The following is a 19,389-nucleotide window of genomic DNA, read 5'->3' on the forward strand; positions in this document are numbered from 1 at the left end:
AACATGAAACCTGGGTGAGGGATTGTATCTGGCAGATGCAACCAGAGAATCAGGAGCCGCAGGATGAATGTATATATATCCATAGGCCAGTTCCTTTTAGTTTTAGTACATGTGTCCTATGATTGTGGAGGCTGATATAAGTTCGGAAATCATAAATCCTACCAGTCAAAAGATTACAGGTAATCAGAATCTAAGACATGGGGCCAGGCTCTCAATCTTAGACAAAAAAGGAGGGTCATGAGCAGAAACTAGTTTTGAACTGATCGAATGAGACTCCTAGATAATCGGGACCAAGTCTGTCATGACTATAGGCTTTAATTTCATCTCGATATACCTTCACACATACCTAGATTATATTTGGAAGTACTTGACCAGACTGCAAACCTAGCCAAGCTGACCTCAAAAGCTGTAAGGATCATGACTGACTGGTGTAGTTAGATGATATTCTCACCTGTTCTTGATATGATTATACCAACTAAACTGTCTCTACCTGCCCATCTATTTCACCCCTAGGCACATCATGGTTGAACAGCTATTGCTGGCTTCCTCCTATGGTTGCCATGCCTTAGTTAAGTGCAGCCCCTTGATGCCTGTTTTAGACTCCTATCCCCACTGACACCAGGGAATGCCATTCCATGGCAGCATTTCCTAGAAGCTCTGGCCCACATAGGACAGCCACAACCAGGCTTCTTGGAGAAACCAGTGATGCTCACTAGTGCTTTTCGCTGGCTTAGTCAAAGGAGGATTCTCCAGAGGAATACGGTCAGGTGGCAGGTTTTCTGATCTAATTGTTGGTGCTACTTACAATCACTTGTGAGTCTAATTCCTTTAATATTGATAATCCTCACTTACCACAGGTCACTACTGGGTGCAAGCATCAGAGGCATCTCAGCAGCATCAGTAGTTCTAGGAACCCTTCCTGAGCTACACAGTTACTAATGATCGACCTTTTTGTATAGCTTCTGTCTTTCCTGAAGCATTTTAGTTCCTGCTTATGTTCTACAGTTCTGGGAAATCTCTATTCATTGCAGAGTCTTACATTCTATGCTATGCCCTGACCCTGTTGACTAAAATTTGTACCTGACTTTAATCTGGGTACTGAGATAGTACAAAGTAACACATCCTGGTCAGCCTCCTGGGCTACCCTGGCTGTCTTCTGAACATGCAATGGAGGCCTGGTTTTAAGATTACTGTTAGTAACTAGAATCAAGCCTGCAGGGACATGAATTTCTTGAATCACTGAGCTTTCACGGAACAACTTCAACATGGTCCATAAAAGTTCCCTGGAGCTTTCTTACCAACATCTCTCTCAGCAGTTTAGTTGCTATTTCTGACAACAAGCTTGGTTTAGAAACTTGTCCTCTATGAATTTAAACTAATTTTATGTAACTGTACAAAACAATGTACAGAGTAACTGACTTTTACATTGTTCATCTTTTGTCATAAACTATTGAAGGTTAATTCTTAAGTCTGTCTTAAAAGAAGCAAAGACATGGGAAGGGAAAATACCATGGTGAATTTTCTCTACTGGAGTGGAGAACCATCCAACTTGAAACTGGAATAGTCATAGTTCAGCTGTGGAATAGGGCAAAGAACTCTTGGGAACAAGGTACAATCTCAACTTTAGCAGGGGCAAATGTAGGGGAGTGTTCTCACAATGGGATATCCTGGAACAAACTGAACAGGGGCCATCAGAACATAAGTGGCCCACCGTGGGATCACTGTGCTCACTGGAATACTCAGCAAGTGGACACTGATTCTTCTGGATTGAAGTTCCTTGGGGCCTCCTTGAATATATCAGCCTAGGCACTTCTGAGCATTAAAGTATAGGGATGACTGAAGCCAAGAGGTGGTCTTAACTCATGGAATAGCTCTTCGAAGAACTTAAGGGAAGGAGGTTTCCCTGTAGGATGGAGGTCGCCACCTCCTTGACAAGGTATTCCAAAGGTGATTCTAGTCAGCTGGAATACCACTGTACACTATCCTGTAGCAAAGTGTGGCATCAATTTTAGAATCCAAATACTTTAGATTTGATAAACCTGAGGATTTTTAACTCAGTTGATAGTTTCATCCCAGCAAATATTCCAAATAGGACTAAGTCAAAACACAATTTCATGAATCCAAGATGAATTACTGATACAGAAAACAATGTTAAGGGACAGATCTCAGAACAGAAGATAGTTACATGACCGCAAACTTGGACAGATCTGACTGAATCTATGCTGGCTCTGAAGGCTTGGGAGCCAGCTGACTCAGACTTAGCTTGGAGGATAGAACTTGAAAATACATCTTTGACTTTGTAAACATAAGCTTTTCTGTCAGAAAAGTAAGCAAGATGACCACCTGTACTTTCGTGTTGTTAGTCTACTTGTATACTGTGTTGAACCTGTAACCTGCTCTATTGATCTACCCTTGTGTTAAAACATGAAGCCAGAGACTGTGCCTCGAATGTATATTGCAAAGAGAATCATTGCTACCAAACGGATAAAGGATTAGGTAGTGGAGTCAGATTGGTTAGCAACCACAGAAGTTTTGATACCTGCCTCTTTATATACTTTCTGATAGTTGAAAGAAGGAATTCCTTTCATTGAACCATAATACTTTTGAAGACCTTAGACACATTTTTTTACTTCCCTATCTTGGGAAGTAAAATCTCAATCCTGTGCACTAAAATAGTAGCAGTGTTAAAACTCAGGATTGGTGTAAGATCCTGTGTAAGATAGGCATAAACCCAGTAGACATGTGGCCATAGATAATGATGGACTCACCTGTGCAGCTTGGAAGGCCTATGAATGACTATTGAAATTCCTGGCAAGATAGTTTAAGCAAAAGAGGTGTACCACTTAGGCTCAGTGAAAGATGTACAAAGGTCAACTCAATTCAATTGGCCCACTTCAACTTCAGTAGTATAAATTACCAAACTGCTTTTTAGAGGTTATAGTACCTAACAGTCACTTCACCCACCTCACCCACCTTAATCTCTCCTAAATGGAGGTGGTGGGGTTGGAAAAACAGGCAAAACTCTAAAGCATGTTCTGTGGCAAGTTAGCCCTACTGAAACATACTAGGAGAGATGGCTTTGCAATTCTCTTGCTCTCAGGTGCTTACACTAGCTTTAACCTGTAGTTTCACTGTAGCAGTATGTTTTTTGTGATGGAGCCTCTCTATTGCCCAGGCTGGAGCACAGTAGCATGATCACTCTCTGCAGCCTTAAATTCCTGGGCCGCAATAATCCTCCCACCTCGGTCTCTCAAGTAGCTGGAACTACAGGTGCATGCCACCACACCTAGCTTCCCTGTAACAATCTCTCAACCACATGCTTTATAGCAGTGTGAGAACAGACTAATCAAGTACCTGGAACTGGGTAATTCATAGAAGTTTGACTCAGTTCTGCAGACCGTTCTGTAAAGGAGGTTCTGTTAGAAGTATAGTGGCTTCTGCTTCTGGGGATGCCTCAGGAAGCTTTCAATCATTGCAGAAGGTAAAGTTGGAGCAGACCTTACATGGTTTGAGCAGGAACGAGAGAGACTGACAAGGTGTGCTGGACACATTTAGAGGACCAGATCTTATGAGAACTCTATCACAAGGATGGTACAAGGAGGATGGTGCTAAACTATTCATGAGAAACTTCCCCCGTGATCCAATCACTTTCTGCTAGGTTCTACCTTCATTAGGGATTACAGTGGGACATATAGATAAGTCCTCTTATCTATAGTTTCAGCACAAGACTTAATGGAACACTGAATTATGAGGTAAATTGAGCCTTATTAGAAAAAAGGAAAGTTCTAATTTCAGGAGCTCTTGTGAAACTGATCACAAGACCTAGGGCATTTGTGAGAAGTCCAGAAAATCACTTGGGTAATTCTGGGGCTTCTGGAGAGAGCTGCCATAGGCAGGTGGCCTTTTGTCTAATCTTGTCCACATGGGTTTTGACTTCAGCTGAGGCATTGTATGTGCACGAGTTGTATTAGCTGTTGCAGAGTCCACCCTATCCTGCCAAGACAGGAGCAATCTTGCCTAACACAACCCAAGCCAATACATTAAGTTCTTTCTGTGGCTACTGCAGATGTAGTTTTATCAGCAAGAATTCCTCAGAGGGAGAGGTTTCTTGTCACATGTTCATGGAACACTACTCCATACCAGAGTAACATTCTACCCAAAGAAGTACTCGGCTCCATCTTTGCACCCAGGCAAGTTCTGGCTTATGCATCTCCAAAACTAGTGTGAGGAACCTTTTACTTCTAACAAATTTCAGAGCTAGTTTGGTGCTTAGTCTCAGCATATATAGAAAGAAAACTGGCCGGATAGGCAAGTTCTTCATACATACCAGCTATCAACGCATTTGTAAGCCAGGGAGAAGGGGGTTCCCTAGAACTCTAGCAAACAATAGGCATACCAGAAGCACCCAGGATCCTGGACAAGTTGTATAGGTTAAGCCTGGAATCTTAAGCAGGGATTTGGGGATTGGACTAAATCAAGGTTCTATAGCTAGTAAGTTTATTACCAAGCACTCCTTGATAGGAAGGAACTAATGAATTTGCCAAGACCCAAGGTAAGAGTTCAGAGGTATGACTGAGTGGGACTTTAGGGGATGATACAGACAAGAATACAGGCTACTAATATTCCTGTCAAGCTGATAGTCAGCTAAACAGTGGGGAAAAGTATAAGCATTTCCTTGGCAAAATTGATCAAGGTAGTTCTGAGAAATGGGTGTATAATGACAGCCTCCTTTCATATACGATTTAAGTGGGTAGGAAAACAGCTGGGTAGTGATATCAACAGGCTTAGAACAGTTAATAACTTCAGGGTATAGAGAAAATCAACTCTTCAATAAAGGAGTTTTAGAAGCAATTGAAGGCAAAATCTTGGGTGGCTGTCTTTACTAGATAGGTAATTTGTTGGTCTTTTATCACTGACAAAGTTGGGAATGGCCATGAAATTACTGGCATGACTTTCTCCTCCAAATCTCATGAAACAGTGTTTTAGTGCCAGCACATTAACAGCTTTCAAAAGCACATCTCTCAAGTTGGAGCCTGGAGTGAAGGGAAGCAGTGATGACGGAACAACACATGTCTGACCAGGTCGTTGCAAACTCTGCCCAGAGCCAGGAAAAGTGGCTGAAACTCAATCCTTAAAACTCTTATGCACCTCTCTGGAACTGAAGTGTGGGGCCTACCTGGGTGGAGCACACTACCATTGCCATCATCGGGACTGACACCTTTGAGACTATACCAAAATGGAGTCTTTGTAAAGGCTTTTCACCTAACAGTTAGGTTAAGGACCTCTAGTATTGGAATCAGATGCCTAGACCCGCCCCAAATTTCCAACATCAAAACCTTGTTGGCAGAGCCCAGAAAATTTGCATTTTAACAATCTCACATAGCTAGGTGACTAAGCACAGCACCCAGCCTAGATTCTTCACATAAGGGCATAAAGAGGATCCAGCATGATGGATCTTGGGCTCTTCAGGAAAGCAGCTGGCAGGCTGAGGACCCTAGGCACCTCATGGACATGCAATTCTTAGGTCACTGCACCTTGTTCCTGCCACACACACCAAGCTGGAATGAGTGGGGACAGAAGTAGGGTGCTGCCATCAGACAGACTTGAGCTCCACATCTAGCCCTGAATGTAGCTCTGAGTTCTGGCCATAATTGTGCATTTTTGAATTTCCGTTTACTATTAAAATGGATCATAATACCTTTTTCCAAGAGTTTTGTGAGGATTGAGACAATGCATAGCAAGCCCTTACTACAGTGCCTGGTACAAAGAAAGCACCAATGGATGTTACTTGATACTAACATCTCAACAGAATGTGACCTCCCAGAGGATAGGCAGCAAGCCAGACCTGGTCCACAGAGAGCACTGTTGGTGTTTGTGGAACTGAAGAAAGCTGTTAATGTGCTGGCACTAAAACACTGTTTCATGAGTTTGTCGTGCAGCTGGTGTGCCTCAGATCCAGGCTAGAGAGCATGTGCCTGGGCCGGTTGCTGCACACCAGTGATGTGTGGAGTTGGGCTCTGTAGCCCCTCTGCATGGCTGCCCTTGAAAGCATTCTGAATGCAGTACCATGGGTTCCAAAGTGCTGAGAGGATCCCCTTGTACTCCCTGTGGAAGTTCTGATTCAGGAGCCCATAGACAATGGCAGTCAGGCAGCTGTTGAAATAAGCCAGTAAGTGGCTAGTGACAAATAGCCCCTCAGGGATCTGGGGAGCCATTTAGTGAGGGTTGATGGCCACAGTGAGCCCGATGCAGTTAAGTGGGGCCCAGCAGAAGGCAAAGATCACAAACACCACAAACATGGTTAGAAAGCTCCGCAAGTCGCTGGGCCTCAGGCACAGCCTGCTCTCTGGCTTGGCTTTCCTGCATGCCTGGAGCACCAGTATCCAGATGCACAGGAAGCAGGAGGACATGACAGCGATGGGGAGGAGGAAGTGGATGACCACCACTGCTGCAGAGTACCTGGTGCTGGCCGTCTGGAAGAAGGGGCAGGAGTAGATGCGTGGGTCATACTCCAGGGACCCCACAAAGAAGTTGGGCAGCAAGGTGACCACAGTGAGAAGCCAGATGAGGCAGATGTGTAGAGGAGTGTGCCAGTGCCAGTAGATTCAGTGGTAGGCCACACTGGCATATGTAGCAGTAGCAGTTAATGGTGATGGCGGTGATGTTGAAGACGGAGCCGGTGACGCTGAGGCCCATCACAAAGGTGCTGGCCTTGCAGTGCTCCTCCCCCATGGCCCAGTCATCATAGAAGATGGCCACGAGGATTAGCGGGTTAGGGGTACAAGGCCACCACCAGTCAGCCAACGCCAGACTCACAAAGAACAAATTACCTGAAGCAGCAGACAGCGCAACAGTCAACACGAGACCCCACAACTTCAGTTCCATAAAACATCCAACCCACCACAGAGTTACTTTGGCAACACAAGTGGAAACCAAGGCCACTCACTAGCCATATGACTGAAGCAAGCTACTTAGGCTTTGAGCCCCATTTTCCTCTTCTGTGAACTGGGGGCAGTGATACCCACCTCGTAGTATAGCTGTCAGAGCTAATGATGCAAAGTGCTGGGGGATTTAACAGGTGCTCACACATGCAGCTTCTATGAGACAGATGCTCAGGGGCTTTGCATCATTTAAGCCCCAACAAATATATCAAAGAAGGAAAGTCTGAAGTTAGGAATGTGGATTTCTCATCACCACAACCCCTCCCTCTCATTTCCTTACCTCCCTGCACATCTCTCTGCCAGTCTCCTTTTGCATTTTCTCCACATGGGTTAACAGAACATCAAGTGTTTTTAAGTGGGTTTTCTAAATGTGAATTGTGCTTTGTCACTGGACTAGAAGAAAGGCGTCAAGAGTGGGAACCACATGTTCCTGGTATTCCCCTTTGTGCCCTGTCTGGGGCCAGTACTTCCAGCCTTGTGGCCATGTTGACAGTTGGAGTAGTGGGACAGAGCCCCAGCCCTGTTGGGTGAGGAGGGGCTGTCAGAATTCCTAAGCTCACAGCCTCTGAGGGGCCTCCCTGCTTGCCTGCACAGTCGCGGCCTTCCTGGACTGTCTAGGCATTTATCCTTTGAATGAAGCTTATCCAGCATCACCAAGTTCAGCCAACCAGAGAGCAGGAAACCATACAGCCATCAATTAATATGCTTCAGGCATGTTCTAAGCTGGAGTCTTAAGGTGGAAGCAGGGCTTACTCTGAAGGAACACAATCTACTTTCCTCAAGTGTTTGCATTCTAAAAGTAAGTGACCCATGAGTAGAGCACCGAGAACCTAAGTTTAGGCAATACAAAGCTCAGTGTGAGCAGCTCCATCACCAATGCCAGTTGTTTCATTCACTAAGTGTTAAACTCTCTGAATACCTACTGTACACTCAAAAGAACAGACCCGCCTTCCATCAGGGGCCCTCAGTGATGCAGCATGCACTGGGCATGATATTTTAAATCTTGCAGTCTCTTGCCACATGGTGAAGCCTCCAGCCTGTGGGTGGCTAAATGCAGTGGTTGGGATGGATGTGCAGGAGGAACTGGCAAGTCAGCAAGAACAAACATGGAAACTCCACTGCCGCTGTGTGTCTGTCCCATTGCCACAGAGGCTGGTGTGATGGCCTTGGGGGTCCAGAGGGCCAGGCAGATGGAAGATGGGAAGAATCCTCCAAAGCACAGCTATTGGAGAGGCTATGGATGGATTCCAGGAGATACAGAAAGAGGCTGAGAGCCACCCAGCTAGTTCATCTGAGTCAGCCCTTCAAGTGAAGTAGATGCCACACCTGGACTTAACCCACAAAAGTAGGGAGAGGGTTGCCTACAGCCTTTCCACATTCCCCTGGTGTCAAAGATTCCCCACGGCATGCTCCGTGTAGGGATAGGAACCTGACCCTACACGGGTCAGACCCTCTGGCAGCCTTCATGAAGGGCCTATTTTGGCTTCAGGGGAATGGGGTCAACCCCATTCAGAATCCACACAAGTCTACTGGAGTCCTGGGAGTTCTCAAAACCTAATTATAATACTGTGTCCACAGCTAGGTTAGGGAACTAGGGAGACAGGATGTAACCAGATAAAAAGGAGATTGTCTGGACAATTAGCGTGCCTGTGAGGTAGTGAGCTTCCCTGTCTCAGGATCGTCTAGCAGGTTAGATGGCGAAGGAGAATCGTGACTCACTTGAACTGCTGGAAACCTACCTACTCTAATATTTATAGATTTATTTACTTCAGGGGTTAAAAATGGCCTCATATTCTTTCTAGTTGGTACAGCAAGGCAAATAATGTGCAACAAGGACCTGCTTGGGATGTGGAGGGTTTCCTGCCTTTCAATTTAATTCTCAGCCTGCTGGCGGTCTCCACTGCTGGATCTCCATCTCTGACTCACCTACACAAACCTCACTTAGTTCCAAGAACATGAGGGATTTCCTCTGTCAACTTGGCTTTAGCTGAATCAGGAGACCTTGTCTGAGAATTACAAGTGTCCTTTTGAAATCTGGAGGGTAATGCTGAAGTCAGAACAATCTGGGATAATCTGAGTCTTAACACTTTCTGGCCAAGTGAATTTGGGTGAGTTTCCGAGCTCCTTTTTGGTGACTATTTGTTCATGGGCTCCCTTTTGGAGCCCTGCCACCTTCTCAGCCCTGCACACTCACATGGTTGGTTCTGTGAAGAGTCATTTCTCTCCAGCACAGGATGATGGGTCTCAGCAGGACCTGCTGGGCACCTGGCCCAGCAACATACAAGCTCTTGGCACTTGGAAGCTGAGCAGAGAAAGTCAAGAGCTGCCTGGAGCCGGTGCCAGCTCTGCCAGCTGTTTTCCTGGGAAGGCAGAGTCAAGTGCTGCTGTGTTAGTGTGGCTTATCCCCTAATAATGCCCCAGAGGCTGGCAAACAGCTTGTAAATAGTGAGAAGAACACATTCAACTTCACGCGGAAAGTGATTCAATTACTCTTCCCTATTACTCTGGCTGTTTCTAAAAGGCTGAAATCAACCACTTCCTGCTGTAGATTCATCTGCCCAGACATCTCACTGTCTCCAGGCTTTCTTGGCACACTTCCAAATTAGGTGAATAAAATTCGTGTTTTATCTTCCATCTGTAAGGAGCCAGGTCTAACGTGGATGATAGTCAAGGGGGCATCCAATTCTCCATTTCTTCCCCAGACAGGTGAGAAATCACTGAGAATGCACATAACACTGCAGTCACCCTGTGTATTAATGTATATTTATGTCACAAGTCCTAGCGTGACTCATTTCCATCTGCTTCCAGCAGATAGAGTGTATTAGTGGAGAGAGGCTTTGACAACATGGCTTTGTTCACTAACACGGAATCCCCTTCCAGGATTCATACACAAAGCGCATCCTTTCACAGACACGACCGTCACTGTCCCACGCTCTTCTCTTCCTCTTTCTGAAAAACTTATTACTTAATGGAGATCTGGTAATCTAGGCAAGATTCAGCCAGTGCTGAGCTATCTAGTATTCGTCAGGAGAATGCTGGAAGATTAAAGCTGCCTGTATTGCTTGTCCCTCTTCTGTGTTCTCATCCTCGGTGCTAAGAAAAATTTGGTTAGATATACTCCTTAATCGTTGAGCTAAAGATAGAATCATCGAGTCATTTGTGTGACAAATTTGGCTGAGTATATACTAGGTTCTGCATGTCTCTGCCAGATGTAAGGGGAGACATGCTGCCTCCCCTTACAGAGTTCATGATCTCTTAGAGAAGACAAACAATGGTGCGAAGAGGGTTATTTTGGGGAAGTCAACAAATGATCTGTCTTTTCTAACAGGGCTAAACTTCCTCTGCCTCGAGGTCTTACTCCACTCTTTGATCTGTTCAAATGTGCAGTGTTTGAGTGCCTACCACATCCAAGTAGGACACACTGAGAGAAGAAAAACATGGCCCCTGCCATTAAAATGCCCATGGACCTGTGGGGGAAATAGCAGAGAAACAATAGCTGTTCAATGTGGTGAGAGCTAGAAGAAAGGCCAGAACAAGGTGGTGGGAGCAGTGGGGAATCTGAGTCGGCTTGGGACTGGGGCAGTGGCAGGATATGAGGCTGGTAAGGCAGGACAATTCACCAATGGGCCAGACAACTACCAAGGTTTTTGCGACAGGACTCCTCTCTCCCAGAATGGCTGTTTACCTCAAAAGAGGTACTGGATGGGAAACATGAGAAATAATCCCCAAACTAATGATATATTCTTATGTTCTGGGGAATGGGCATTTGAAATAATTGAACATACAATTCACAACTTGGTTTTGAAACCAGCACTAAATGTATTTAGTGTAAGCTCATAATTAGATTCCCAAATCTCTTGAGAGCAGACACTTTCCTGCAAGGTCACATATTGATGAAAATCTTAGAATGCGTGGACGAATCATACAGGAGCTAAGTTGAAATCTAACTTTGATCTAATGAAACAAAATGACCAAACAACAGTGTGCACAGATACATATGGGGGTATTTCAACCACTTAAAAGAAAATATATTAAAGAACATAAGCATCTGTTTAAAATAACTAAGATGCTATTACAAAACATTCTTCGATAACCATCAAAAGATCATTTTGAAATTCTGATGGGAAACATTTTATTACACTTAAAAGCAACAAAACAATTGATAGAACGTCTTACAGTTGATAGTGTTTTACATAAATGGACTCTTGTTTTTCGCAAGAATTCCTTCAGGTTTATAGCATGATTTCTGTTTTATAAAGCAGACACCCAGTTTGCGGGAATTGCCCATAGCCATAACACAGAAAGACAAAGAACAAGAGAAGAAAAGAGAAGAAACATCAAAGGAATTAAGAGAAAGGGTGTAGAGTTGCCTGATCATCTACAAAAGTGAGAAAGGGTAGAAAAGTGCTTATTGGAACTGGCAGTTAGGAAGTCAGCAGTGACATCAGCAGTAATATTACTATTTCCTGACTAATCTCCAATTTTGCCCTGGAGATTGCTCTATCAGTTTTCATCTTCAAGAGGAGGAGACAGAGTGGCCCTTAAGAAGAAATATCCCTTTGATAGGGGATTGTGGAGGGCTTTTTTTCCCCTTAAAGACTAGAATATGGCATATAATAGGCACCTAGTAACATTAGCTATTTCATATTACCTGTATTGACATATCAAGAAAGAGGCTCAATGTTTGTCTGCGATCTCTGAGATGAGGTGTGAGAAGTGGGGAGATGAAGATGAAGAAAGATATTTCCTCTAGATGGCAGACTCCCTAAGACCTGGGACTTCACTTTCCAATTTGTCCTCGACTTCTCCAGCAGTGAGTATTGTCAATTGTAAGACCCAATAGGAGCTTTCAGTATTGTTTTTCAGTACATTTTATCCAAATGCAAAATCTAGCTTTCTGGAGATCCAGTCAAACATGAAAGTCGTTATGTCCCTGGGATACTGAGAGTTACATGGAAGGAATGAGAGGATTATTAGCTTTCCTGATTTTTCAACTAAAGACATAATTACGGGATATAAAAAGTGGTTATTTTTGCTCAGTGAAGAGGCAATAAGGTATTCACGGCTGAAATGCTAAGTTGGACAGCTCAAACAGTCAGGAAGAAGTCCAAGGTAGCCCACTTTGGTCTTGGGCTGATACTGGCACTCTAAACATTGCATGCTGAGCAGGTCAAGACATCTGATGCCAAGTGGCATCTCAATGAATAGTGGTAGGATAGAAGCCGGGATAGAGTGGGTTCCACTTCATCCTGTAACTCCTGGAGAGGAGGGACTGTGGGTCTATTAGGCATTTCCCTCTAGGCCTTCCAGAGCATTTATCCAGAACCACACTGGTTATCAAGCATCATTTGCTGTCCAAGTCAAGTGGAAAGAGGCAAGGAACAGGGGCCACAGTGCAGACTCTTCAAATCTAACTGGGGAAGCAAAGTACCGCATAGGTAGAATATTCACATCAGGAAGCTCCCAAGCAGTTACTGGTTTTGGATACAAGGTTGGTGTGAATTCTCAGCACCACTGGGGGCCTGGAGAAGGGGCAGCTTTGCTAGCATAGTGAGTGACCTTGGACAAAGACCTGTGTGGCCAAGTGAATTCTCCATGTTTTCATAGGCAATCTTAATATAAAATACTTCATATATTTGTTTTACCAATCAATGTACCCCAGAAATGGCAACTTTTGCACTCACTAAACCTCCCAGACAGCCTCTTTAACCCAGTTGCAGCACAAAAATCCATTGTCACACCACAGCTTCTGACTATTGCTTGGAAAACTACAGTGGCTGTGCTTATAGTCAGGAATAACTGGTGCTGTTGTGCCTACCTTTCCTGATAATGGAGAGTACTTGGATGTTACTGTGAGGACATGGTTCTTTCAGCTCTTGGATGGGCTGCACATTACAGGTAGCTTAAAGGTGGCAACCTGGGGCCAGGCCAAGAAGAGGGCTGTATTAGTCCGTTTTCACACTGCTGATAGACATACCCAAGACTGTGCAACTTACAAAAGAAAGAGGCTTAATTGGACTTAAAGTTCCACATGGTTGGGGAAGCCTCCCAATCATGGCAGAAGGCAAGGAGGAGGAAGTCGTGTCTTAAGTGGATGGCAGCAGTCAGAGCTTGTGCAGGATAACTCCTCTTTTTAAAACCATCAGATAAATCATGAGACTTACTGTAGTGAGAACAGTATGAGAAAGATTTGCCCCATGATTCATTACCTGCCATCAGGTCCTCCCCGCAACATGTGGGAATTCAAGATGAGATCTGAATGGGGACACAGCCAAACCACATCAGGGCAAACTCCCCAAGAGGAATCACTAGAGGGATGCTGTGGCATGACTGGAAACTGCTGAGCAAATTAAGCCACACAGGAAAACTGGAACAGGCATGCCTTCATGCAGAAGGTTCCAATAGTCAGCTTTTGTGGGCAAAAGTGAGATGTACTTTGGGCTGTTAGCTCTCAAAGTAATCCAGTTTCATGAAAACTGAATTACTGTATCGATTACTTAGTGTCGAGTACTGTAACTGAGGTCTATCCCAGCTCGTGAAGCAAAATAAATTTTTTCTCCCAGTACTTGGCATCTTGTCCATTTACAATGTTTCATCAGAGGTGTGTTCTGTTCTTCCTGTGTACCTGGCTCTGTGGTTAGAAGCTGAATAAAAGTGTCTGTTCTTAGCAGGTGCACAGTCCAGTGGGGAGAGACAAGAGTACAGTGATGAGGGGGATGCTGTACTAGGGAGGGCACAGGAATCTTGGAAGCCCAGCAAGGAAGACACTACACTGTGCCCCTCATGGAATTAATAATTGACATGGACAACCCTGCAGAAGACTTGGGGAAGGGGTTGAAGGAGGAGCAGCTATTGGCTAGGCAGAAGAGGCTGAGAGCGCATGTCTAGGAGCATAGCCCCTTTGGGAAGTGGCAGCAGCTCACTTTGGCACTGGTGAGAGGAGGGAGATGAGGCTATAAGTGAGGTGTGGGCTAGGCGAGCCGCAAATGGCTGTGGGAGCTGTGCTCTGGAGTTGGACGCTGTTCTGGAGATGGGAGGCAGTCAATAAAGGAAGGGTCACTCTTGGCAGAGGTAACAGCAGCTGGAGGAGGGAGCAGGAAAAGCTCCCAAACACAGCAGATAGCGTTTGCTCAAGAGATGAAGGCATAAAGTGGGACAGTAAAGATGAGGCAGAAAAGGGGGAAATTGAGAAATAGTGGAAGGCAAAATCATTAGGATGTGTGAAATGAAAGTAGGAGGAACAAAAGATGACTTTCAGGACACAGGTATCTTGGAAATGAAGAGAAAAAATCAGACTAGCCCCAGTTAGGCCAAGGGAATGAAAGATCCCACAGAGGGAGCGAATCTGTCACATATAGCACAGAGGAACATTTCCGGAGAACAGAGCCCAGATGACTGAGGAAGGATGGGAAGCAATGGCGTAGAGCCAGTGGATGTCCACAACTACATTAAAATGTCTGGCTGAGAAGGCAGCAAGAGATAATGAAGTTAGGAGGGACATGAAGTCAGTTCTTTTAAAACAGAAGACTGTCATGTGCGTGTGCACGTATGTGTGTAAAATACAGAAAGAGAAACCTGACAGAGGAAGTTTCCCGGAGAAAAGAGCTCAAAAATTCAAGAGATCAATGAGTGAGGTGTACATCAATGGTCAGGGCAGCAGTGGTGAGCCCAGGAGGGAAAGTTCTCAACTACTGAGTCCAAAGTGTGGCTAGTCCCCTGGAAGCACATTCTGGTGACGAGTGAGGTGCCAACCCAGTGCCATGGGCTGTGGAAGACTCAGAATGTAGCAGAGTGAACGCTGGGGCCTTACCCTTTAAGTTGGGTCAGTGCCCTGACCCTACCTCCCACTTTGCTTTCCACTCTTCTGTGTCCATTTCTGTAGTGCTGTCTCCGAAGTCAACCTACCACATGCAGCAACAGAAGCTACAGATTGTCATTTTTTTCAGGAATATCCTATCTAATCCCTCACCCTGCCATCAGGAGCAGCACTGTTAGTGATGATACAGCTCTGCCCCACAGAGGAACTCAGTTTGATAGGCAAGTAAGGGATGCTGGCGTCTCCCGGGAAACATGCTGTCACCTCAATATGGGCTATGTATCTTGGTTATTAGAAATAGATGTACTTTCATTGTCACAATTTTTAAATACCAATGATGTAAGGAGACAGCCTTAAGTACAGCAAGGTCTGAATAAGATTTTCCAAACTCTTCAGTAATACAAGGCCTGATGAAGAGTAGAAGGGGTGCTAACTACCCAAAGAGCTGTAAGTTCTAATCACCTTTTGAAATCTCACTCTGCTGAGATATTAGTTCAAGTCAGTACTACAATTGTTGGTGACCACCAATAGAGCCAGTGGTCACCTAAGAACTGGTTAAATTGCAAGACTGCAGCAGTGGCAGGAAATGATGTCATATGATAGTGTTAATTTTTTTCCCTGGTGCTGCAATGTAGTGGACACATCAGGAGGCAGAAAAGATAGAGGACGTGCCAGCAATTTAACATGCTCATGACCCTCCCCTGCCACACTCTCAAATTGGTAATGTTTCTGTAGACCCTGCCAGGATCACAGAAAAGGCCAGCTCTGTAGGATGCAGGAGGGGAGGGGTGCTTTTCTTGCCAAAAAAAAAAAAAAGGAAGCTCCTACTTCCCTCAACCTCCTTTCTCATGGTGGGCAATCCAAATTACGGAGCAGCTTGCCAGACCTGTTCTAAATACTCCATGAGTCGGGAACAGAAGGGGCCAATGGCAGAACCAGGAGGGCCCTTTCCTCCCCCACAGAGCCAGGAGCTGTCTCCCTTCTGCCTCCCTGTGCAGAAAATGAATGTTTATGATTCCTACAAGGGATAATGTATCAAAAGTATTAAATGCAGTTTTCTAATCATAACCTGTTCTTCCCTAATAAGATTTTCTTCAAAGGACACAATATCTTGAACAATGTATTCCAGAAATCATTAGCCACCACTACTGAAGTGACTGGGTTAGAAAGCTTGTTTCTTAATGTTACGTTTCCCACATGATGGCTAGACACTCACAGTTGGAATGTGTTTTTTTTTTTTTTTTTTTTTTAGATAAAAATCCTAGTGCTGGCTGGGTGTGTGTGGTGGCTCATGCCTGTAATCCCAGCACTTTGGGAGGCCAAGGCTGGTGGATCACTTGAGGGTCAGGAGTTCAAGATCAGCTTGGCCAACATGGTGAAACCCTGTTTCTACCAAAAGTATTTTTAAAAAATTAGCCGGATGTTGTGGCTCACCCCTGTAGTCCCAGCTACTTGGGAGCCTGAGGCAGGAGAATCTCTTGGACCTGGGAGATGGAGGTTGCAGTGAGCTGAGACCTTCCTACTGCACTCCAGCCTGGGTGACAAAGTGAGAGACTCCATCTTAAAATAAAAACTGAAAAAACAAATCCTAGAGTCACAGGCCACACCAAATACGCATTACCATTTGCTAAAAATGGTCTGACTTTGTAGAAAAGCATTTTTAATCTACACATGGTTTTTCTGCTGTTTATCTTTCCATTTTAATTCATTCTAATATTTGAAGTGGCCATCTAAGGCCCATCTTAATCTGCAAAATCAACCAGTCGCTAAGCGCCTTCCTAGGCTGAAATGGTCAGCATGTCTCATGACCTGTGAGGGAAAGAGTTCAGATACTCCCCTCCTCCAATTTTCTTTGAAGACCTGACTATGGGAATATTGAAATGAGAGTGGATTGAAATGGGAAAAAATACTTCCAGGATTGCAACATGATTTAGCCAAATCATTGCTTTAATTTTCATAGTTAACCCCAGGAATTCCCAGTCTTCAGAAAAGACCATGATATTTCAAAGCAATTTAGTTCAGTCCAAGCAGAACCTGCAATTTCTGCATTTACACTGTCAACTGGAATTGAGTTTTCAAATGACCTGAAGATAAGTTGACACAAAACCCACTGGAATGCCTCCATTGATAAACTCATTTTCTCAGCCAGGATTTCCTAAGAAACTATCAAATGTATAGTTAGCAAGGAAGGAAGTGAGGTGTCAAGCACAGGTGGTGGGATTTCTGTGGCCCGATGTGGGCACCTCTGGAAAGGCACACGGGTAGCGATGGCATCCAGTAGTGCAGGTTCCCTCAGCGCCCAGGCCTGGCCAAAAGTGCACCAGTGAAACTTGACGCAGTTCCATCTGTGCCAAGTGCGTTCTTGGCAGCCTCATGTTGGAGGGGCAGAACTCACCCTAATGAGTGCAGAGTCAAACTTAAGGACCAGGTTAGCGTGAAAGGAAAGGGAAGCCTGGACTGAGGAGGGAAAAGGCATCCCAGATACCGGGGTTGGGGACAATACCAGAAGACAGGGAAGGGCCCGACCCCAGCACCAGGAGGGGTGCTCGCCTGCGTTCTGGAGCTTGAGATTCCTGAGTACCGAGCGGATCACCAGGAGGTTGCCCACAACGTCCAAGGCAGTGGTGACGATGAGCACCGCGGATAGCGCAGGAGCCGCCCAGGGAGGTCGAGGCTTACGGGAGGGCGGCACGCTGCCTGCCCCCGACCAGCCCGGGTGCATTACCCACCCGCCGGCCTCACAGCAGTTGGCAAAGGAGCGCAGACTCTCCTGCACTGTGCTTTGGCCACTGCGCGGCCCCGGACAGCCGCAGAGGGGGCGCAATACTGACGGGGCGCTCCCTTCCCTGCCCAGCTCGCACGTGGAAGGGAGGAGGCCAGTGGGGAGGGGTCTGGAGGAGATACTTAAGCCTGGGCAGGGGATGGAGAAAAATACAGAAGTGGGAGGACGACTTGGGATGCAGTCGTTGCAGAAAGGAGTGCGTCCCTCAGCCATGAGCTGAGGAACAGCTGGGACCGCACAGCTGACTCTGCCACCAGGAGCCCAGCCGGTGCCTGGCTCACCTCAGGCTGCGGAACATGTCTTCTCTGAGTACACAGCCACATCCGAGACCCCGATTTCCTCCACAGCGTCCCCAAGAGAAGCTATGTCCAGGCAGGGACATCCAACCCAGGTTTACAGATTGGAGAAGGTGCTAATGGCCAGGATTTCCCATCAGCTATCAAGAAGGCAAGATTTGAGGTCACATAGGGGCGGTGCAGCTTGAAAGAGAATACAACTCATAAAATGTGGGGACAAAGCCCAGAATAAAGTAGGGTAGACTGTTAAATTACAGGGAGCTGCAGAGAAAGAAAAACCTAGCTATTTTCTGCGAACTCGCTGGGTATTGTGGGGTGCGTTGGTGATGTCTCTACCGGATACTCTAAAGCCAATACTTCAGTATGTTCATCAACATAAATTTACATAAATAGATGTATTGCCAATACTGGGAGTTATAACGTAGATTTTTAGGAGGGGTTAGGACAAGAGGCATGATTACAAGAAAGAACTCAAGTGCCCTTTATTAAAAATGTTTGAGTTGTGATCTGGTGATAATAGATAACTTCTATTGTGGGCTAATCTTATGCCAAGTGTTGTCCTAAGCACTTTTTCACACCCACTTGAATCACTAAAGTCAAAATTACCGATTTTCCTAAATTTTTGTAGGAAGTCAAGCAACCTGAACTCTCCTACACTGCTTTTATAATGCAAAATGGTACAGCCACTTTTGAAGAGCTGTTAGCTCCTAATAAAGTGAAATACACACCTATCCTATGACCGGAAGTTCCAAGAGAAAAGGAAAGTATATTTTCACAAAAAGATGTGTACCAGAATGTCCAGAGCAGCCCTGTTTATAGGAGCTCAAATATGGAAACATCCAATTTTCATCAACAGAATAATGGATCAACGTGGTATGACCATGCGATGGAATATCACTCAGCAATAAGGACAACCGACTACACAACAGCATGGATCAATCACAGATATGTTGTATGGAACAGAAGAAGCCACATACCAAAGTAGATACACTTCAATTACGTAAAGTCCCAAATCTGGACTAATTATTTTTTTTGAGATAGTCTCTCTCTGTTGCTCAGGCTAGAGTGCAGTGGTGCAATTTCAGCTCACTGCAACCTCCATCTCCTTGGTTCAAGTGATTCCCCTGTGTCAGTCTCCTGAGTAGCAGGGATTACCAGCACAAACTATGCCCAGCCAATTTTTTGTATTTTTTTAGTAGAGATAGTGTTTCACCATGTTGGTCAGGCTGGTCTCGAAATCCTGACCTCGTGATTTCGCCCACCTTGGCCTCCCAAAGTGCTGGTATTACAGTGTGAGCCACTATGCTGCGCTGACTAGGGACTGATTAATCTATTTTCTAATAGAAATTAGAAAAGTTATTACTTTTGAGCGGTGGGTATTAAATGAACATCAAGTAACTTCTGAAATGTTATTTTTATGTAATTTTACATAAATTATATTGACCCCTCCCCTTAAAGGTGGGGGAAAAGAATGATGCAGTGGTGTGAATGGATGATGAAGGGAAGGAATAATGAAGGGAGAGGTGAAATGAGCTAATCTTTGAAGTGTGCTCA

General features: G+C 45.1%; 1 protein-coding gene across 1 annotated transcript; it reads right to left on the bottom strand.

The window, feature by feature from the left end:
- Positions 1–5,960: 5,960 nt before the first annotated feature.
- Positions 5,961–17,752, bottom strand: MTNR1B (melatonin receptor 1B). The gene is given in 3 exon segments (XM_003734151.4): positions 5,961–6,624; positions 6,626–6,830; positions 17,308–17,752. Coding segments are annotated over 3 exon segments (1,314 nt in total).
- Positions 17,753–19,389: the final 1,637 nt, after the last annotated feature.

This window comes from Callithrix jacchus, chromosome 10, assembly GCF_049354715.1.
Source record: "Callithrix jacchus isolate 240 chromosome 10, calJac240_pri, whole genome shotgun sequence".
NCBI lineage: Eukaryota > Metazoa > Chordata > Mammalia > Primates > Cebidae > Callithrix > Callithrix jacchus.